The sequence below is a fragment of the Orbicella faveolata genome, unplaced genomic scaffold, assembly GCF_042242905.1.
Source record: "Orbicella faveolata isolate gen_17 unplaced genomic scaffold, um_ofav_v1 contig_12, whole genome shotgun sequence".
In the NCBI taxonomy this organism is placed as follows: Eukaryota; Metazoa; Cnidaria; class Anthozoa; order Scleractinia; family Merulinidae; genus Orbicella; species Orbicella faveolata.
In genome coordinates this window covers 22,600,773-22,623,947 of record NW_028301539.1, presented here as the reverse complement: position 1 = coordinate 22,623,947, position 23,175 = coordinate 22,600,773, and the positions used below count along the sequence as shown (strand labels likewise).

Below are 23,175 nucleotides of genomic sequence, written 5' to 3'. Positions count from 1 at the left end.
CAATCAGTCCCCACAACAAAAAAATGTGTAAACTTCTTTTGTGTGGGAGTCCCCATGTTAACTAAGGAAGAATATAATGATTAATGACAATGCCTTGTCTTTCTGAATAAGGTAGGAAAGAACAAGAAATGCCACCAAAAAGCACAGAAGACAGTTCTGTTATGTGATCAAGATTTTTGGTAGCTTCCCAGAAATCCTTGAAATCGTGGCTCTATATTTCATAATCACACCATCTTACACCTCGATCTGCTGATGTAATACTAGTTCTGGCTGAAACTATTAAATCATTCGCAATTTACCTCACACATGTTGGATTATTTTCATTAGTAACAACATTCCGAAAAATAACTGAGGAGCTCCGCTTTTAGGCTGGCCTAAATCTATATATTATTTGTTAAGAAGGCAGAAATGATACTTAAGAAGTGAAACAACGACAGAAAACAACAACTGAGCTGTCTCTGTTTATGATGAGAAGCTTTATTTTTGTAAAAATACTCAATTGCTCACATAACACTTACATGCAGCGTAGTAACGCTCGTTCTCCGGTCATCTCAGCGAAGTGAACCGACGAGTGGTCAGTTCAAAGCTTGCTCTGATATTCTCTTCTGTGCTCGGAGTAGAACCAGTGGGAGCAGTGTAGTCTTTCTAACTTTTACGCTAGTTCGGGCAATCTTGCTGCAAGCGGCTGCAAGCCGTAAATAACTGTAGCTCCTTTCAAATTCAACTCGGTATTTCGCATTTTCATCCACAAGCTTTAAGCTCCTTGGTTCGTAATTTCCATTGGAAAAGTGCACGTTTCCATGAGCCATAATACGACCGGATTCTTTTGGACTGTAAACCTTTACCTGCCTTTCGATCCTTATTTAAAAATTAACCAAAAAGCGAATTTTGAAGGCATCTTTCTTCTCTCGAAAGCCGCTCGAAACTACTCGAAACTGAAAGCTTAGCTGAAGTCCAGTTTGTGATTGACAGCTGTTGCTTCGCTAGCCAATCAAATTATTTGAGCAATTCTAACAAGGATTGTGATTGGCTCATTTTAGCGTGCTTTATCAGAGAACAGAGCACGGCTGACGCCACTTTCACTCGTTTGGAAAATAAAGTTTGGTTTGAAAATTCAGCCGAATGCGTGGGGAAAGTATTGGATTCTTTATCGCTACTCCTACTCCTACTCCTACTACTCGCTACGCTACTTCGACTGCGTCTCGTGTTTCCCCCTACACTTCTTTCGTGCTCTACCGCTTCCTAAGTGCTTTACAACAGAACAGAGCACAGTCGAGGCTTCTTTACTTGTTAATTCGAGTGTTCTCCCAACATACCAAATGGTTTATTGCGCCGGTAAACCCATAGAAAGAGTGGTCTATCGCTTATATGAAATAACCATGGGAAAAGCCTGTCAATGAGAGGAAAATTTATTGTACGTTCGTGATCAAGTGGCTTATTCTCATCAAATTGATGAGATGACGCGACAAACGAATCATAGCGACTGAAAGAATGAAAGCACAGACTCCGCGCCGGACACGAAATCCGCAGAGCAGAGCGACGAAAACGTCTCACGCTAAGAAAGTTTTAAGAAAGGAAAGGAAAAGATTACCGGTGAAAGGCAAAAAGGATATTAATAAACTCAAAATTATTCTGATGGGGAAATGCATGGATAAATTCGTAGGTGGAATCGGTCATCACGAAAGTAAAAGGCCGTACGAAGAGTGTTCAAGTAGTCCAAAGTTCATGTGCTTGGCGAAGTGATTCAACGCAGTGTTTAACGATAACTATCCAAAGTTTTGCGAATGGAATAAAGGTTAGTTACAGAAACGCTACTTCCGAAATTTATTCAGAATTTTTACTTATGCTGAAGGCTATGGAGTCCGTGTTTCTCTGTATTTTGCTACTGAAAACTATTGCTTGAAAGTTAAGCTTACGGAAACCAAATTCATTTAACGTGTTATGCATCCATGCATTGAATTTGAATTCAAAATTTCTGATAGAAAGAAATATTTTCCCTGCTTTTGTCACAACCCAAATTGATCAGTTAAGCCCAGCTGACAAAGCACCGAAATAAGGGTCTAAAACTTCCTTAATTTTAATTTCAAGCGTAACCGGAGTCGGCGTTAAATTTTTGCCGGTGGAAAAAACTGATAGAGCTTTATATGACGACCAACTTCTGGTCCTTTTTTTCCTTGCAAATTTCTATGCATATGTTGAATGAAAAGATGTTCGTGTTCTTGATATCTCAGCCAGTGAAAGGTAAAACTGTTCATTACATTTGTTGTCGCTAGAGTTCCGAGTTCTCTAGTTCCCGCGTAGAGCTGCCAAAGATCGGGAACCGTGGTTTACCGGTACAGTAGAACATAGGTTTAGCAACGCTATTGACCACTCAGAGCGTGCGTAGTATCTCAGTTATTTTATAAACGCTAGGAACGCCTGGGACCATGACCCCTCTTTTGGCGACCAAACGGCTTGCATTTTATGAATCGGGCTTTCCTACAGAAGCCCGAGTAAAAATTGAAAGATTTATTGATCTGCATTTAGTGGATTTTTGTCAGTGATTTTTCTTTTTCAAATTTTACATTTGCCTGTCACGCCTTTCATCTAAAAAAGTTAAAAGTTTATCAAAGTAAGGTTTTTAAACTGCCGTGCGGAAGAGCATTTAGTGTTGAGCAACGAAAACAATACAGTATTTATGTCTTGGAATTATCGGTCTGATGATTACCCCTTGGAATTTGATGTTCTTAAAAGAAGTATGTTTGCCCACCGACGTTTCTCTTCTCGGGCAAATATTTGTTTTAAGAACATCACATTTCCGCGGGGCAGCTATCAACCGACATTTCCTCTACAGAAACACTCTATTGTTAAAATAGAAAACGACGAGAGAACCAATCCGATTCGCCAATTTCGAATAGAATACAGTTTGTCGTTAGCCCAAAGGCAGTGGCGAGGGGTGCGGTCATTGTCATTATAGGTTACTTCATGGTAGGTTTAAAGAAATGCAGGGTCAAATACCCACATTTTCAGTGGGTTTGTGTCGTCTGAAATTGCTGGGAGGCGATAGACATTTTTTTCAAACTGCACCAGCTGTTTTCCCCTCCTTAGAGGGGAGCCAGTCGAAATAAATGGAGATAGCACAACTCAACATAGGTAAGATCTGTTTGCCGTTAGAACCGGTGGAGATTTGCTTAGAGAGGTATACCTACAAGTACAGGCAAGAGACCTCACCTCTTGGTATAGGTAGATATCTTACAAGGAACAGACTTCTACTTATCATTTCTGAGAGGCAATTGTAAAATAGGGAAAAAGCAATGGAGTCTAACTAGGGGTGGATCGTAGTAGGACCAATGGAAATTAAATCCTCTAACAAAACTCATTACATGCTGTCAATCGTATGTCAGTTTGAAGAAGTTTTGGGAGCTGTAGTATGCTGGAAATGTTGATAAAGAAGATCCACGTATGTCTGGTGAGGAGGAAGATGCAGTTAGACAGCTCAAGGAGGGACTGAAGTTTGATGGCAAACGTTATGAGGTACCTCCGCTATATAACCATGTCCAACTACTATCGAGCAATCAAGTGACTTGAGAGCACGGAGAAACTACTCAAACAAAACTCAGAAAAGGCTGACGCCGACAAAAATGCCATCAACCAATATGTGGGGAAGGGGTATGCAATGGAATTCCAGGAGGAGGACGACCACAACAGGATAGTACAGAGCCTACCATACCATGCCTTATTCAGGAAGGATAGGAAGATGACAAAGTGTTGTGTTTGATGCAATGATCCATGTACACAGTCGGATCCAGTTCTTCAGCCTGACCGTGTGTCCGTGCAGCTTTGTTTTCGATTCCACAAGATTGCACTTATGGCTGACATCGAAAAAAAAAGGGTTGCCTCAGATCAAGGTCTATGACAAGGCCAAGATGTCTTACGCTGCTGTAGTGATACCTTAAGAGCAATGAATCGCTTAAAATGTACCGGTGTTAAAGGTTGGCACTTAGTGTTAATTGTACTCCGTTCTTAGCTATTGCTACAGTTTAAAGGTATGCAAAAAAAGTTAGAAGGAATTCAAAATGATGCTGATAATGTGACAACCAATTGTAGTGGGCAGGTTGGTGGTGCCTAATGAACCAGAGATGGTGAGAAGCTACAATTGTCTCGACCGACAGGAATTTGCTTCGACTGGAATGCGTTGTTTACTTAAGACAGGTAAACTGCACCAAGAGTGACAAGTAATGCCAGCAGGTTTATTCGGCTATTCGAATTACCATTTGTTCGGGCAGACATTTGTCATTCAAGAAGTCCATCTAGAGTTTGTATGAAGAACGTGAGATCTAAAACGTTCACTCAAGATGGTTTGTAGGGGAAAAGTGAATTGAAATAAATCGCATTTTTTGTATCCTACCGCAATAGATGCGATACGAAGCCGTGTTGTTTTCGAGGGGACGACCATATGCTACGTCTCATTGAAATTCAGATCGAGTAAAAAGATGTTCTATGACAGATTGTAATTAGGCAACATCCTGGTATTGTCAAGTCGCGCCAGTCAATCAGGAAGACGCTGAAGACGTAGCCCTAGCTATATTTTCGCGTTTTGGTCCTTTTTTTCGTTTTTAAGTTATTTCGAGCATGTTTATTATTACCCAGGCCTGGGTTTAAATTTCGGCTACGTCTTTTAAACTCGTGGCTACGCGAAGCGTAGAAAAGTGTTTGTTGCGGGGACTCCGATATGCAAATGTGTCACTCGCTCACTCACTCACTCAGGTGTAGACACTGTTCGTAATTAGTCGGCCCGAACGAGAGCGCCCGAGTCCGACGCCATGTTGGAATAGTAACCGAGCCCGACGCCATATTGGAATAGTAACCGTGCAGTCAGTGCGAGACCACTACTCAATGCATGCATCGTGCCAGCCCGAATATTGAAGATTTTGTAGCTTTTACACGACCATTAATATTAGGTGTTTCGCTAAATTGAAGTGGAGTTGACTTCGAATGTTCGAATTAGTACTATGGCCAACTTGAAGGCTGAATTTCACGAGCATTTGAGTCGTCCAGACGTTCAAAATGACCAGGAGATGTGCATTTGTTTGCTGGAAAGTGACCTGAGAATGATTAAATCTCATGCTAATGTGGTAAGCTTTGATAAGAATGTGTCTTATTCCTCGACCTTAATGAACTTATATGAGCGAAACGAACAACTTTTAATGAACGAAACAGCTATTGAAAACAGGACAAACATCGGCACCATTGTATAATATTGTAATTTCAATGATTTTTATAATTTAGTAACATCTAAATCTGAGGCCAGCCGAAATATTGTTTTAACTCTACGACGTTGTGTTAGCCTTGCAGTAGTGACGTATTATCGTTTTACTTTTCAAGTTTGGCTGATTAGATCTGCTGTGGGATCCAACGTTCAATCAAGCAGGACCTTCGTTCACAGCTTTGCAGTTTAAACACTTAAGTTTTTCATGTTGAGTTGTCGATGTTCAACCGGCATCGAGTTGAGTTTACATTAAAGTTGTGTTCTCTATAGTTGTCTTGATTATTTTAATACATTGATCTGAACTTTACGTGGGATGTGAAATGCACATAAACTTGGAAAGAAATTCCCAAATACTTGATTTTGATAAGCTTAAATGATTTTTACCGTGTCTTTTGTTTACACTTTTGCCTCCTGATTGAAAAGATAATAAAGGGTAAGAAACCCCCTGTGAGCTTGTCCCCAATTAGTAGTCAATACTAAATACATTGACACTTCAATAAAGCTGTTATTATTATTGTTGGAACACATATTTATGGGTCGACAGATTTTTCGGATCAACGCTGAAAATGCTTGCAAAAGAGTCTACTTATTTTGATGTATTTTACGTGCAATATATATAGAGACAAGCGGTTCCACATTGGAAAAGAACTGTTGTCTCATAAGAAACCTTACCTATAGCCGTGAATAAAATGCAATGAAAAACGTTTGTGAGCTCGTATGACTTGAATACATGCAAATTTTTCCAGCAGACAGATCAACATCAAGATCTGGGTGTGAGGGAGGGGGAGGGGGAGGGGGGAGAGTACTCTATGATTTGTTGGGCAGGAGTGTCCTCTGTGACCCAAGAACCCTTAGCCTTTACCACTCCATGTTCTGCTGCAATTTTGCCACCCTAGCTATTCTGGAAGTATGTCGTTGTAATATGTGTGCAAAAAAAGCCAACGGAAAAAACCTACACTTTGTGAGTTAAGTGCGACCTTGCATGGTACAAACCCGGCTTGATTTAACAGCATTTAACAATACACCAGTAATTGGAAGTTCACCAATACGTTTCATCTCTAGATTACTTAATCCACGAGCTTGGCCATACGTCTCCTTTGATTTTTTACTTTTCCACGTTCAATCACAAATCGCCGTCTGGTCTCTAAGGCGCATGCGTCACCTGTGCATGCGTACAGCACATGGAATTTACAGAAGTTGTCGACGTGAAAACTTAGCACGGATTCCATGTTTTCTAGAGCGATGAAATCACATACAAACGAGCATATCGTTCGAGGTAGACCAACACTAAAGGAAGTTCAGCGTTTTCGGAACGGGTCGGTCTGCAAGCCTTATGAGAGATCAATTTACGAGCGAACATTTTGAGTGAATTTATCAAGAATCATGTTATACCAAAAGAGCTATCAACCGGGGCTATCAACTCTTCAACTTGATAAAAAGCATCTTAGAAGCGTCATCGTAGTTTTAGACGTGGTCGTGAACCAAGTAGAATCCCAGCACGAACTCAAGAACCTCTGAGCAACAAGAGAGGAAAGGTTAGAGAATTTGTTTTCGAATGTATCTGTTCGATTACACCTCGGTAAAACGTTCTGAGAAACTTCGTAGAGTATAATCTAGTTAAAATCTCGAACTAAACGATATTCTCTCGTTATTTTCTTGTATCAGAGCTGTGTGTCTTTACAAGAATGAAACCCATGTAGCGAATTATTGTACATTTAAGCTGAAAGAAACTAATATATGTTGACCCCAGCAAAAGAATTCTCGGCTTGCACTGTCACGCAATCCTGATGCAATAACAAATTATTCGAAAACCATTTAATGGATAAAGTCAAGAAATTGTGATGTTATAGGAGATTAATAAAGATAGCACTTATCTAATTTTTAAGTCTGTGCGTTTTCCCAAACCTCAGATATTCGTCGAAATATTTTGCACAAATTTACAGAGCTCAGTATGGAGTCGGCATGTTGGTGTACCTCCGCGGTAAACCAACATTGCGGCTGGAAAATAGTGTAAACATCTGGAACTTACTTTGGCTATTTAGGCGACTGATTATCTGTATTGAGCAAACAAACATTTACATAAGCACTTTTCCTAATACTTTAACTTCTGAATGGGCTAAGAATCACGAGATAAGTATATGCGCGTTCGTAGCTCAATGTCACGCACCGCCATAACTCTGAAATTCAAAATGTCTCGCTTGCTTGGGAAACGCAAAAACAACAACAACAACAACAACAACAGCAACAACGACAAAGGCTGAGGAAAATACACTGAAACGTTCATAGGCTGATATAAAGACCTTGACTCATTTCACTCCCTAAAGACCTGCAAACTAGTAATAAGCTATTAATCGATTCCAAGAAATGCAGGCAAAGGCAGAATAGCTTGAGCATATCGATTCGATTGAATTTCGTACGACTTCAAATGCAGAACATTTGGCTCAATTGCAATATAGCTAGTGCTTCTCAGTATAACGACTGCCTGGGTACACGCAGCAAGCGTCTAGTTTTAATAGGTTTCACCAGACATTTTCATTTGTGACGTTTAGACGTTTAGTATTTTGGTGTTCATTATTGTATCATTATTATTATTTTATTTTTATCTTTTTATTTTTTTTCATTTTTCTTTCTAAGAGCAACCGTAACTTGCCTCCTGGAATCTTTGCGAAGGAAGGCACTTACTGCAAACGTGCGTTGTGACAGGTGCGTTACATGCCAGAATATTTTGGAATAAGTGGCTCAAGGAGTATTAAACTGAGGCAGACATGGTACAATCCTCGCCTTTCTTTTTTTGCAGTTAACGACATGGTTTGGTCATGGCTAAAAGAGTTCATCTAGGAAAGTGACATTTGGCCAGAATTGTTCAAGTTCATCGCGGAAGGGATGGATACTTCATACCTGCGAAGGTTCGCACAAACACATCGCACCTGGTAGATCAGTTTTGAAACTTTCAATCCGCGAACATTCTCCCCTCCCCTCACTTCCCCCCACCCTCGCAAACAATGTTGATTCCTCTATTTTCTAGACTGTACAGACCGCAATGCCTACACAACATGCATAGGGAAACGGGGGTGGCAATGAATTATCACTTAATGCATTTGAAATAGGATAACGGGCTAAATACCGTGTGAAAAGAGTCATTTTTTAAAAGTGTCTTAACTCCTTTTGTCCCTACCCTTCCTTAAGCATGACGATTAGCTTGATGAGTAGCAATTCAGTGACGAGAATTGATCCTCTCCTTTTCCATCTGGCAGTGATTGGCCTTTATGGTGGAGAAAAGGTGTCCTCCATCCACTATTTATGTCCCAAATGGTTGACAGCTATCTGTTTCTCGATTTAAATGAAAATGCTGCAATCAGCATTTTCAAATCTGCCCCAACGCTTATAGAGTAGGGCTTGTTGGGGGCTTTTACGGCTCCATAAGCAGGGATATACAGCATGAGATGGCCGTTTTCTTGGAGGATGATTGCGGATCGACCACTGTTCAGCGATTGAACTCACCGGCGATTATAATTTATAAGTTATAAAATTTATAAGTTATAAAACAACAATAAATACTTACCAAGAGAAAATCCTTTGAATGAAGCGGTAATTGTAAAATGATCTTCTTATTTTCGTCAATTATCATCAAACAGGCTTTCGTGTTTTTTGTCGCCCACCCGGAAAGAGTGAAAGGTAGATGTGGAGGCGGACCAATCATCGCAGAACATTTTTGGACATTGATTGGTAACTCGGTCTCAAAGACCTGAATAGAAAGGAAAAGAGAGAAGTTATAAATTGATTAAATGCCCTCATATTCGGATATGATCTTAGATTCTATAAATTAACTGAATGTATATTACCAGTACAAAATAATAGTTAACCCCTAGCAGGTGCTAACCTTTACTAAGTGGTAGCCTTAAAAGCAGCGCGACTGCAGCAGCAGTTATTACAGACTGTAATCTGGACGTAGGTTTATGTCTGGAGGTTGAAAATAATGTTATGATGTAGCTGATAGTGAAGTAGGTGATCTTGGTAGACTTCAGGGTAAGTGTGGTAGTACGTTAATTTAGGCTGAGCGTAGCGATGCTGAAAAACGAAACACAATCCTTACCAAATTCCTAGACACTTAACTTTAACCAACATACCGTAAATCCTCGAATTAGCGCCAGGAGCGCTTATTTCAAATTTATGAGAAGACGGGAGCGCTTATTCGAGGGGACGCTTATTTAATTTTTCCCAAATCGTGCCTGACATGATCGTTTTTTTAAATACATCATCTGCGTGTAAACAACAACATAAGCTGTTTATCGACATAAAAAGCTGATCCTTAATCGTGGCATCGTTTGTCGTTAACCTGTTCAACTCGAAATGCACCAATAGTAGCGAACCAATAGCGACACGCAACAATTGACCTCATCGCCTGATGAAGACTAGCAGTATAGCAGTCGAAACGTCGCGATCTACATCTTAAAGTGACTCCATCGTGAGACAAACGTGTGAAAATTCATCTATTCTATCTTACACCACGATAAATAATTTACACATCTTGAATGACATTAAATAAAGACTTTTGGCCAGGATGGAATGTGTCTTCTATTAATGATGGCGGAGTAAGGAACATTCGTTTTAGCGCCTGCTAAAAAATGTCGCGTAAAGTCTGTAAGTCTCTTCGGACTGATTCTAATTTTCAAGATTTACAGAACACCGACCACGAATATGAGCCACTTACAACAAGAATTTTGCAGGTCAAAAAAGCAACTACAATAATATATAAAAAACTGATTAGTAACAAGAGTTTAACCCCAGAGTCAAGTCAAAAGAAGTGGCTAGAGGATTGTGGCCTACCAATAAATGACAACATAAATTGGAATGCTGCCTATCTTTTAGCTAAAAAATGCACAAAGAGCACTAAGCTGATAGAGTTTCAATTTAAATTCTTACATAGACGTGTACCAACCAATAACTTTTTATTTAGAATAGGTCTACAGGGCGATGAAAAGTGCAGTTTTTGTCACACCTCCTCTGAGTCAATAATTCATCTTTTTTGGTCATGCCGTCAAACATCTCACTTTTGGATTAAACTTACTGAATGGCTGAAAAACTTAAATTTACTTCCTAGAGATTATGCTTTGACAAATATTACTGCTTTGGGTCTGAGGCCAGATATCTCTCAATTTGCGCTTCTTATAAATTACTGCTTTCTCTTAGCACGATATCACATATGGCTCGCTAAAACAAAAGATGATCATCCAAATCTTACCCTTTTCATATGCACACTAAAATCACAATATGAGATAGAAACAAAAAGTGGAGACACGAAGAAATGGAAACCTCTTACAGGATATATGAGGATTTAATCAATATTTTAGATTATATTTTCTGTAGGGTTATCTATCTCCTACTCATTAATCTATTTCTAATCTCCTGTCAGATGCATAACTCATTTTACTTTTAATGTACCACATGCCTTTGGTCTGTTTTTTATGTTTCTGTACTACAACCTCAAGCTGTAATGATAACTAGCTATTTTTCTTCTCAGTTTTTTTTTTCTTTGCCCTTCGTCGTCACTGTATTTCTTAATTGTGTAAGTCGTGTAACTGTATTTGTTAGTAATGTAAGTCGTTTAGTTATTGTTATTTAAATAGTGTAAATAATTAGAGCAATATAATGTAAATAGAGTTAGTGTTGTAAGTAAGCATTGGTTTCCCTTGTGTTATTGCAAATAAAAAAAAAGAAATTTAAAAAAAATTTTAAAAAATAAAAAAAATAAAAAAAATAAAAAATGTCGCGTCATGCACTATGTTACATACGGCCAGATAATCACTAATTTGATCAAGAATCACAGAAACAGATCATCTGGCAGCTCCAGCGATGAACAGATAAGCTCTCGCGAATGAAGTGTCAAGTGATGTCACTACAACTACTCTTAAACAAAAACCTAGTACTCGCTAAACTACACTCGAACCGAGGAAGACTTCGAGGAGTCAACTACTGATAACTAAGAACAGGCGCAACGACACAGAAAAAAGTTTTACATTTTACCGTATCCGAAACTGGGCGTGGGTGGCTGATGAAACCTCCAACCGCTCCCCTTTCCCCAACCCTCCCCCCCCCCTCGCAACATCACGTACCACACTCAGCCCATGCACCCGTGACAGCAGGGGTCAACCGAATGATTTCTGCTATCGAAGGTCCATATGAACTACTTACTAACGAAGAAAGTATGTCGGATGTTGCCTCCAGTAAATTATAGCCTGCCCATACTTAAATACAATCTCAAGGTGTCATTAAAATGTCTCTTAAGACTGAGAACAGCCCTATTGACTGGCAAATTAAAGTGTTTCTATGGCGTCGGCGTAGGGGAAACAAATTGCTCGCAGCGTATTCAATGGCTGTTTCACCATCATTTTCAAAAACAGCGAACGCAACCACAGCTGCAGCAACAACAAAATGAAAATCAAACAAGCAAACAATCAACCCATCAATCCAACAAGTAATCCTCGCTTTTGAGAGAAGCGACTCAAAAAAAGTACATGGCCTCTGGAGGAGGCTATTTTACCTTTTCACCAAAACTTGAAATTACAACTTTAGCCACAAATCTGCTCGTCTTGCAGCAAAATGTGGCTTCATCCTTAGTCTCCTGCAGATTAAAAAGGTCCATTTCCTAAAAAAAAAAAAAAAAAAAGGGAATTGGCCTTGACGCTTCTCAAATTACGTGTGCAGCAGTGGTAAGTGACAAATTATACTGAGTACAAAAAGGACTGAAAGTCTCCCGTTTAGCGTCATAGCTTGTTTAGTTTTCTAACTATTCTGAGTAGGTTTTTGCCTATAATAAAATAATTGTTTTTACTGAATGGTCAGTTGCTTGTTAAAGCATTTAACAAGAAATATAAGGAGTAACGTAAGAATACAATGTCATAACCATTCAGTAATTGCTTGAACCTGGACACGGCTTGATCCACTGCCCAACAGATAAACCATTAGTACAATATACAGTCTCTATCGCTATCACTATGACTATTACTATCACTGTCACTGTCACTATCTGTTTATCTGTCTCTGTCACTGTCTGTCTATCTAGGTGTTCTGTGACGTCATTGCGGGGGCCTGGGGAAAGAAATTTTAATGCCGTATCCCATAAGCCAATGCGCGCACCAATTCAATCTGTTTTCGAATCATGGCGGCTGGTCGGCGTGATGTGAGCTCGATGTTTTAAAAATACTTCGCCATCAACGAGTAAGAAGACTTGTCACTGGGTAGCTTGTACAATGCAGTTATTGCCAAGAAGAGAAACTCTGCGTTTTTGAATGCTTTGACAACTTTTGGCGAGGAGCGTTGCAGACAATCCAAACGTAAGCTCGATGTACTCGTGCGTTGTATGAAGTTAGCTTTTTCATTTCTTTGTTATGTACTGGACATTGGCTTTATCAACGGTAAATGTTACTCGTATTAAAGCTGTTATTGGTTTTTGGGAATGGTGTGTTTGTCTTAATTTTATTTTTTATGTGCTGATTTTAAAGAAGTTTCGATGGAGCCTTCGTTGCTCTCTCTCGAAGTCAGTTCCATTGTCGCAGGTGGCACAATTCTTACGGGCATTTTGACGCGGCAAGTACTTAAGTATTGTTTCTTTTGCCGGCTAATTGTTTTTATTATGGCTTTTTATTGTTTGTTTGGATGTCTTGTCGAGCTAAGGAAAATGTGCTTAACACCGAGTCAGTAATTCGTCTTCATTGCCCATTTCAAAACTGGTAAATTTTACAAAAACAAAAAGAGTTTAAACGAACATCTTCGTCTTTATCCGGAGCACAAACCGGGTAGCTTGCCAACTTCCCGGAAACGGGTTTCATTTAGACAATGCGCAGAAAAATTTCTAGACGAGAGTAATCCTTATTCAAGGAAGCAAAGGGTCAGCGAGCTGCTGAACTGTCTGAACGATGAAGAACTTGTGGATTTAGTTTTACCAAAGATGGCCAAAATTGTGTCATCCGTCGACTTTGTACTGCACGGAACTGTTGGAACTCGCGATTTTCACAGCAAATTATGCAAGTTCAAAAATGAACTGTCCCTGCACTACCCAGAACTTCAAGCGCTGTTTTGTCCAGAACCCTCACCAAGCACTGGTTTCTATAATCAGAGGCAAGTGTTAACTGAAATAGTTCAAAAGAACAAACCTTATTCTTGCGACTAGCTCCTCGAAATTGACAATGGTTCTTTTTTCAAGGAAGTTATGCCTTGTGTTTTTAGAAAACAGCACTCAGCATTTATGGAATTTTCGTGTGGAATTGTGAAGTCACTTACGACAGGACAAAAAGAAACACAAAATGTACTGAGAAACAAGTGGGGGGAAAAAATTGGAAGGGCCCATTGGCATCAATCCAATTTTAAGTAAGGATGAGATTTTTGGTCACCTGAATGACACCCGCAGAGAATTACTGAAACAAATTGGTCTTACTAGAATTCAATGAATTTGGAGAAGCGGCTTTAGGTCATGTTGACATTGAAAAGTACATTTCATTGTTTCTTACCCAACCTGGTACTTAGAGTGTAATCAATACAGCCAATAATTGTCTGATTCTAAAGGATTACACTGATGGCTTTCCTTGGCTAAAATGGTCTCGTCATTTGACAGGAGAAACCAGTGTAAGAGTGAAACTAGCTGAGCCTCACAATTTACTAAGTACAGCTTTAACTGGTGCCCTTTGGTTGGAGAATGATGACTGAGACAACAAGAAAATGTGGTCAAGCTTTTTACAAATGACTTAAAGAGCTAAAAACAATTTAAAACCCACTGACTGGGCAAGAAATAAAAATTATTGGATGAACACGTGGGGGATGGTAAGGAGAGGAGATTACCTACTGGCAGTTCATCTGCCAAATCCACTTATCCAATCCCAGAAGCCTCAGACCACCAGATCCAACTGGGCAACATGAAGATCATCTGTCCAGAACCATTTTGGACAGTTTCAGATGCAGAGAGTTGCCAGAAAAAAATTGAGACTGAACTGTGCGGAAAAGCCCCCACCAAAAAAAAGCACAGAGAGTTTGCCAAACAAAATCTCGGGAACACTGGGCGTAAAAATTTGAATGGTACACCCCTTTCTGAGTACTACCCAGGTACTGCTCACCTTGGCGTTCGGTCAGCTGAAACGCTATGTTTGCGAATTGCAAAAATTGCAGCAGGTAAAATGTGCTTTTTCAACCTAGTTTACACTGACAGTGATTGTATTGTGCCAGAAAGTATCCACATCTTCCCCAGAGAAGGATTTTTTGGTTTAAACCAACCAAGGCACCAAAAGTTTTTCTCTAGCTTTACTTTCCTTGAAACAATGGAGGTAGGGATCTGTAGGGTGGTTGTGGATTTTTCCTAGAACTACACAATACGAATAACAAAAACCAAAGCATAAAGTGCCATTGTCAAAAATCGTCAAAGTACTTTTAACATTAGGAAATAATGTGCACGTCTTTCACAAGTTTGCACCCTTTTTAGGATATTTAGAAATAAAAAGAGGGCTACCGGTACACTAAAAATCCTGCATAGTTATGAAAGCCTCTGACGTTCTTGGTTTGGAAGATGAAGATTCCATAGTTCTAGATGTCAAGTCACTACAAAAGATGGAGAGGAAGGTTCGCAGACACTTGGCTACGCAGAGTTCTATCATTGAAGCAGACGTCAACCAGAAATCGAGTGGTAAATAGACAGAGCAATGTATTCGGGCTGGTGACGAACCACCATACCGGATTACGGTGGGACTGATGCGTCAAAGAGAGTCAAAATTCAGCCAGTTGAAAGAGCTGCTACTAAAAATTCCACCCTTGAAGCGAGCAGCCGATGGAGGCCTACAGGCAACTTACCCACCAAGTTCGCACGTCCATGGAAATCCCGAGGAAAGATATCCGGTCCTGAACGATCCGACTCTCGTCAGAGCGCTAGCCGGACGGCTAGCTTGTTTAGATCTGTTAACAACACTTCCACCCAGCCTGACTTCCACCGCAGAATAAAACTGAGTACGTCGTCAAAATGTACTCACGGATTGAATGTACATGTAAATTCAACACTCTTCCACGGGAAAGAATCGAGCGCTGACGAAATCCGAAAGAATTATACAAGGATTCGACTCCCAGAAGACATCCTGGTAAGTAAGCTTTTGACCTTTCACTTTCAGTCTAATTTAGAATAAATATCTCTCTTCCATGGAACGATTTCTATGTCAAACCTTCCCGCATGGTGGCCGAGCAGCCGCCATGATTCGAAAACAGATTGAATTGGTGCGCGCGTTGGTTTATGGGATACGGCATTAAAATTTCTTTCCCCAGGCTCCCGCAATGACATCACAGATCACCTGGTATTTTCTAAGAATCGTTTTCTTCGACCTGAGCATACAAGAAGGTCGATCTAGATACTGGCCATGGTTCTAGGATTAACTTAGTGAGAGCTGCCACTGCACTTACATATTTAATGTGGATATTTTCTGTAACTATACATTCAGAGTTTATCTATTTTTGTTCTCTTAGGAAACATTTTTGATTACAAAGATTTAATCGCGTTCATTGCGAAAAATTTCATACATTGAGTGGCTCGAGTAGGCTCGCGCAATTTTCTTTTCCTTTAATGAAATTTGTCAAAACAAAGCGTGGCGTTTACCATTAGGCAATGAAATTATAGTATTTAGCACACATTCAAACAAGAGCAAGCTTGAAAGAAGAAAACCCAAGTTTTCTCGTTATTACATCATTAAGCAATCAAAACTATTTCAGTATTAACCGAGAGTGAGGTCTTTACGGGAAAATCTCAAACCGGAGACCTTGCCATACCTCGCTATCACTTAGTCAATACGGCAAGGTCTTGGTTTGAGACTTTCCCGTAAAGACCTCACTCTCGGTTTATAATAGGTAGACATTGCGGTCATTATTTTGTCACGCGAAAAGAAATAAGTCCAAAAACTTCCAGTCAAGCTGTTGTTATGTAAGGTGGACGTGAGCCGAAAGCTTTCAACATGGCGGCCGATGTTTACTTCGGTGAATAGGTTTATACACCATTCAGTTCGACAATATTTCCAGACGTCTTGAGCTCAGGAAAATAGACATGTTTTATCCGATACCTTGTTGGAAACCATGAAAACAACTTTTACGGCACTATATTTACGATGAAACTTTCCAATATGAACGAAGCTAAGATAATTGTAAACATCTAAGACTTATAATACCAGCACTTCTGACAGATCGACAAGTTGAAAATTTGCTTCTCACATTCCGGCTCTGACAAGAAGCGAAGTACAGTATGGTGGAAGTGCAGTCCTAAAATATGGAATCCGGAAACCGGAAACCAGAATCCGGAATCCGAAATTCGGAATCCGGAGTCCAGATATTATGAATAACGATAGAAATAATTCACTTCAGCAATGTTTAGTAAATAAATATAGGGGAAAATTATTTTGTTGTTACTTATTTTCTTTGCTCTACTTCAACCACAAATTGTAATGGTTAACAAATTCTTGACTAGCTCTGAACAAGCCTTAGCTATACATCTGGCCCGGTTGTTCAAAAGCTGGATAAAGCTATCCATTGGGTAAATCACTATCCAGTCGGAGTTAGTAATTTTTCGGGTGGATAGAGTTACCCATAGCCTGCGAGCAGGCTCTAGTATCTGTCTCTAGTGTCTGAGCAGGCTCTAGTGTATAGTTTTTTTTGTGTGTTGGCATGTGAGCGAGTCCCTTCTCGCGGCTTCGCAACTCGCAACCCCGGTCCAAACACGAGAGCCTGCTCGCTGGCACGTAGGTGAGAGCGCGGTTCTTGTCTAGATCAAATTGCTCTGAGAAGACTAGAGAGTAACACAATAGCAACAAGCTATTGCGGTGAGTTTCTGGCAGTCTCTTAGCATGTTTTAACAACACCTGTTCCGATCTGTTCGCAAGCGAGAACCAGACGGAAGTAAGTGTGCAACATTTCTATAACTAGTTTTGACACGATGGCCGGCAAGAATATGTAGTGATTTGTAACAGTATCAGTGTGGAAATGGTGTTGATCTGAAATTAGTCATGTATCTGCTGGGAAAAACAAATTTATTTAGACGAGCCAGGTTAGCCTTTGGGCATCGAAAGTGGGGGGCGTGACTGTCAATGTACAGGGGGCTGCCACTGACGGAGACCCTGATTTCTATGACATTTTCTACCTTGTTCAGTATCTACTAGACATAAAGGCTAAATTTATACCTGCAGTAAATTGCAGATCACTTATTAAAAAAAAAAAAATGGCAATTACCAGGAAGCCTATTTTAGACGCTCTCAGGGTGCTTGGAATCATTGCGACGTACGTTGCTTGGATTCTCATAATCATAGCCCTCACTAGAAATAACGGTTGCACGAATTTCAGCAGACGGGAAATTTTTCTTTCAAAAAAGTTTGAGGTCTTTTTTACTTCGCCTCCTATCTTTTTTACAGGCAAAAGCTGTGCAAAATAATTTTAGCGTATTTGAAGAACTTGGTTTCTTCGATTTGTGGATTCCGGATTCCGGATTTTAGGGTTGCCCGGTGAGAAAGCTTTGGGAGCATGAGTAGTTTGAGAGGTAGACTGGAACTTCAGAAAACTTCTCTTCGATTCTTTCCTCAGCTTTTTGTCGGGATTTGATTGCAGTTTTCAAGGTAAGTTATTTTCCATTTTTCAGTTGCTCTGTCGTGCTGCTTTGTTATTAGTTTTCTTTCTTTCATCGAATATTAACTTCACTGTACTCGTGAAAAGCTTACTAGATGCATTCTTATTCTTTGTTATTTTATTCAGGTGTTGCTGAGCAAGTTTCCTCGGCGATGTAAGAGTTGTTTTGCTTATGCAAGCTGGGCTTTCAAAATACCGACCTCCCTTCACGTGAAAATATATCTGTCACACCATCGATTGCGGGATTTTTGTGTATTTCCAAAGTTCTAGTTACTCTTTCAGTACTCTTGGCAAGTGAAATTTTTCTAACTTACCTTTCAAGTAAGTCATAATATTTTTTTAAGTCTTCGGGAGGTGTGTGCATCTATTGATGTATATATAAAAAGGCAAATTAAATCAGCGTTTTGTTGTCAATAGTCTTCTCGTCTGCGATTCTGTTTTGCTTAGTCAAAAGAAAACAGGAACTGAGCAGTCTGTGTTCTCAGCAAACATTGAGCAATATGACCCTGGCTTGTTGTCACAAAATAAATGTACCGAGTTGTTTAGCAAATTAGCTCGGCGGCCATATTGTGTCACAAACCAAATTTGCCTTGTTATTTAGCCCAGCGGCCACTCTGATACAAAATGAATTTATCGGATTGTTTTATAGCTCGCCAGATATTGTGCCATTCCATCATGATGTGATTTTGACACATTCCAATTACTATAAGTTGTAGTTAATGAAGACTTGTTAGCAATAAGATTTCCCAGTGTCGTTTTGATTTCATATGTATGAAATTGACAGCGTTCGTCATGGGAAATTTGAAAGAAATCCCTAAAAGGAACCGGAAACTAATATCAATCTCCCTTTGTGGGCTTGGCTCAAATTCGTTTTTACCCCAAGAGGTACATGTACCAATTCAATTAAACTCCCTAGTCATTGTTTTTTTCTTTTCTTTCTTTCTTTCTTTCTTTTTTTTTTTTTTTCTGGCTTATAGGCCTAAATGTACTGAAACTGAGCATTTCAGAGTTTGTGATAACACAATCCGATTTCACCTTACCAAACCACAGATTTCAACCCATAAAAGGTACATCGCCCCTAAGTGTATTACAAAACAAATGCTTCAGTTAAATGAACTAGAAAAATTGAGAGCAGACAGGCACAAAGCTGGATTAATTAGCAGGTCTCTGATTGAAAAGGGAAATTGGCATTCAGATGCAAGGAAGTGTGTACTTGCAAAACTCACCGAATCAGAGGGAAACTGCTCTGAATGGGAAGGACATAGTAAAAAAGAAGGGGATAATTATGAAGAAGGTGAAGACGAAGAAAGAAAAGAAGTGGTGGATGATAATGAAGAATGCAATGAAAGAGATGAACAATGAACAGAAAGAAATTTACAGCATAGTGTGCTATAGGGGTCACAATAATATATCTGTTTTGTTGGGAGGGTGGTCTAAACGTTTTCTTATTGTTTGTAATTAATCTTGCCAGCCTCCCCCCTCCCCCTTCCCCCAGGCAGAAATGATGAATGGTCCCTCAGTGGCAAGGATAATCTTCCAAGCCCAGTTATGGCTAGGTAAAAAAAAATATTAACCCTTAATTTAATTATGTTAGCCCCCTAAAAGGACATCCCTTACGAAAATAATGCCTATTTATATGTTATTTTATCCCTATTATTTTTGTATTTTTTTTTCCCAAGACTATTTTATAGCATCTTTTTATGTATTTTAAACCCATTATTTTGAAAAAAAAATAGCAGAAAATAGTCCGGAGTGCTGACCAAACTTCAGTAAATTAGCTTTAAAATAGCCTTACAGTAGTGAATAATGTCAATGCAAGTTGAGGGGAAAATAGTATTAAAATAGTATGAATGAAACAAGTTAAAAATAAAATATGCTGAAAATAGCCTTAAAATAGTAATAAAGCAGGGATAAAATTGGGATGATGAGGAAAATACCTTGGAAAACAGGCTGAAAATAGCTTAAAATAGACATAAAACAGGCTTAAAATAGCTTTAAAACAGCCTTTTTAACAGGGTTAAAATAGCTTTAAAATAGACATAAAACAGGGCTAGAATAGTTTTAAAATAGTAGCAAAACAGAGATAAAATTGGGATTAGAGGAAAATACCTCGGAAAACAGGCTGAAAATGGCTTTAAACTAGACATAAAACAGGGTTAAAATAGCTTTAAAATAGCCTTCTAACAGGGTTAAAAAAATAGCACGAGACCATTTAGCCATTGAACAATGAGATTTAAGAAATTGCAAATTGTGGCATGTGCAAAAATAGCAATGTTATCTGTAATGCAATAAAGCCAGGTCAAAGGCCCAGAATTATAAAAAACAGTGACACTAAATTAAGAAGTAAATGGCAATCTAAATAAAGTAATAGCTAGCACCAAAATACAATGACTCGTCAACATTTGAAACCTTCCATATTTACACTTGTAAAAACTATCACTAAGATTTTTGTCCAGTATCCAAGGGAGGAGGCCCACACCAGATCAAAGACTAGTTGGAACATCTTGTTTCTGTTCATAATTTATTTTATTTGCTAAAATTGAGGGATTTCTTTATGTGCCATGCAGATTTAAGCTTATACTGATATCTTTGTTCAAAATTCAAAGTTGCAAGCTTCGCACTCACGTCAAGACTGCAGTGCATTTCCTATGAGGTCCAACAGATTATGGTGGAAATATATATAATGAAGGTGTCATCACTCGTGTTTGTGAATTTTTTTTCACTTAGCTTTTTAACCATGTAGTTCTGTTGGCGAATCTATACTTCAAGCTTTTCTGCTTCAATAACTAGAACAGAAGCACACAACATGTGATTAAAATCAGATCATAAGGTGTTCTGTTTGACCTCTGAAGGCAACTGCTCATAACAGAAACACGATTTTAGATCAACCTCTATGACAAGTTTTAAATTGTTTTTGGTTTAAGTAATGACTGTAATACAGGAAAGCTGAAATGGACAGGAAGAAAGACCCAAGAGAGACAATGATCATGCAAAGATCCAAAACTCTGCAGCATGTGGCCTGCAAGATCGAGTTTAGTGATAAATATCAGTGGAGTACTGACATCAAAAACACCATCTTTAGTCTTAATCCAGAAGCCTTGTGATTCTTTATACTTACAATTTCTTGTAGAGCCAAAAGATCCAGATTTTGTGGCTTTCAAACATCTTCAAACTTTCAATCGTTCTTTGACTGTTGAAACGCGCGTCTTTCTCAAAGCATTGCATCATGGGTTATAGCACTAGTTCCCAGGGTCTTATCAACATTCAAATCCAAGATGGCGGCTCATGCATTCCACAGAAGAAATTAACTCGGCTTTTTGCTGAATTTAGATGCCTGATACAGGCTGGAAAGTGTTCAGACATCATTTGCAGAAGATTACAATTATCCCAAGTAATTTTACTCTCACAGAGTTAAAACTATCTACTTGTGAGAAGCATGAAATGCATGGTACTGTTCGTGAAAAGAAGTCTTACTTTACGTGGCATGCGGTTGTCATCTCTCTCTTTCAACCTTCTGTATTCCTAAAAGTAAACTAACCGTTTTGTAATGTATGTTTCTAAAGGAATACCGAATGTCAACATAAACAGTTGATTCAAGCTTCTCACATGCCAGATTTCCATAAGTCAAACTTACATCATTAAGCCTCTACTGTTGTTTGAACATTTAAACTGATGGAATAATTTGTAGATTAATTGTTGAAGTTTTTGAAGCCTGAAAACCACAATTTACAATGTAACAATTTAGCGAATCTTGAATTGACGTATGAGACAGAATAAAATATAATATTTTATCACAAATATACATGTACTTAGCCATTCCTAAAATACTGTTTGGGTGCCTGGAATAAAATAGGATTAAAATAGACTAATTTTTGCATATTTTGGCAATGAAAGAGACAGTGGTTAAACCAACGTCCACAAACAGGAATAAAACAGTGTATTCTAAAGCTATTTTGTCATATAGTCAAAGTTGACTCAGATAAAATAGGATTTTCATAGCCTATTTTATGTCTATTTTGCAAAGGAGCAGGCCATCAAGTTTGCTACCCAAAAGGAAAATATAGGTAAAAATCATTATTTTATAGAGAAATACCGATCTAAGAATGTAACATAGAATTAAAATAGCCTAAGTTGCGGGCTATTTTTCAGGATGTTATGAGAAAATAGAAATAAAATACCTTACTTTGTTCTATCTTGCTTAAAAATAGGTTTAAAATAAAGGTAAAACACAAATAAAATCGAAGCCCTATTTTCTTCATCTGCTAAACTAGGAGTAAAATAGAAATTTGCAACGAACAAAATAGGACAAAAATAGATGTGATAGCATTAAAATAGTCATAAAATAGAAATAAAATGTTTTCGTTTGTAAGGGATGGAAGTGTTATTGCAAATTTCTTCCATTGTTGCAACCATTTTGGATTATGGTAGATAGCCCCACCGCATGTCAGAGTAATGTGCCATGTAAAATACTTTAAAATCAAAGCAGTCCTTTTTTGTCTATACTCTTTGTGATAAGAATGCTATCTGACAACCAAATGACAGTTTCGAATCTCAGAAATATGGGTATAGGTATATGAGATTGCAAGAGAAACGATGCTTCACTTTGCATGCCACAACTGTACCTGGAAAACATAACTATGAAAGGCTAATCACTAAATGGGGGAACCTGAGATTGATCTTTTTACATTACAGTGAAATGCAAAACCCTGGTAGATAGAATGGTATAACTGGGGAAACTTTATAGGCATCATCATTCATTGATTCATGGGGATAATGTAAGTGTACAAAATAGAAGTACAAATTATATATCCATGTATATACAAAAATGCAAGAAATTGCCACAAACATTTTGTTGGAATACTCTATCTATGAACTACAAAGAAAACAGTCAGGTCTGCATCCATCACAAACTAAGGTTGAAAGATCCGTCTGTCTTATCTAACCTCTTGCAATGATTAAAATTGGTTACATATTTCTTATATCCTAAGGTAAGCAGTGCCGTAAGGACTCCTCAAAAAATTAGCTGTCAAGACTAAGCTCGAAGTCACGTGACTTGTTATCTCGTGTGATTTCTTCATTACTGCAAATGCTACAATGGTAGAATCTCCTTCAAACTTCAACATACAAGTAGGTCTTGTTTGATTAGACGTTTATTATGCATTCAGTCAATTCCAGTAATGCTCATCCCTCCCCTCCCCCTCTGGTCAACTCCCAGTTTCTGGTAGTTTTTTGTTTTCTTTCTTCCCCTCAAAAATTGCAAATTTTCCAGTGCGTTTGTTAGAGATATTGATACCCCT

General features: G+C 38.7%; 1 protein-coding gene across 5 annotated transcripts in view; it reads right to left on the bottom strand.

Moving 5' to 3' along the window:
• LOC110060023 (uncharacterized) overlaps positions 1–23,175 on the bottom strand; it is a 47,651-nt gene that overhangs the window by 20,254 nt on the left and 4,222 nt on the right. For 2 of the 5 annotated variants that reach the window (XM_020766761.2, XM_020766762.2), the window contains exons 3-4: positions 11,790–11,894; positions 8,811–8,993 (exon numbers count right to left, since the gene is read on the bottom strand). In XM_020766761.2, the coding sequence (XP_020622420.1) occupies positions 8,811–8,993; positions 11,790–11,894 (288 nt within the window). Of the gene's footprint in view, positions 1–8,810; positions 8,994–11,789; positions 11,895–15,082; positions 15,446–20,503; positions 22,070–23,175 lie in introns of those variants that run through there. The other 3 variants (XM_020766764.2, XM_020766763.2, XM_089282880.1) reach the window with 3 other exon arrangements.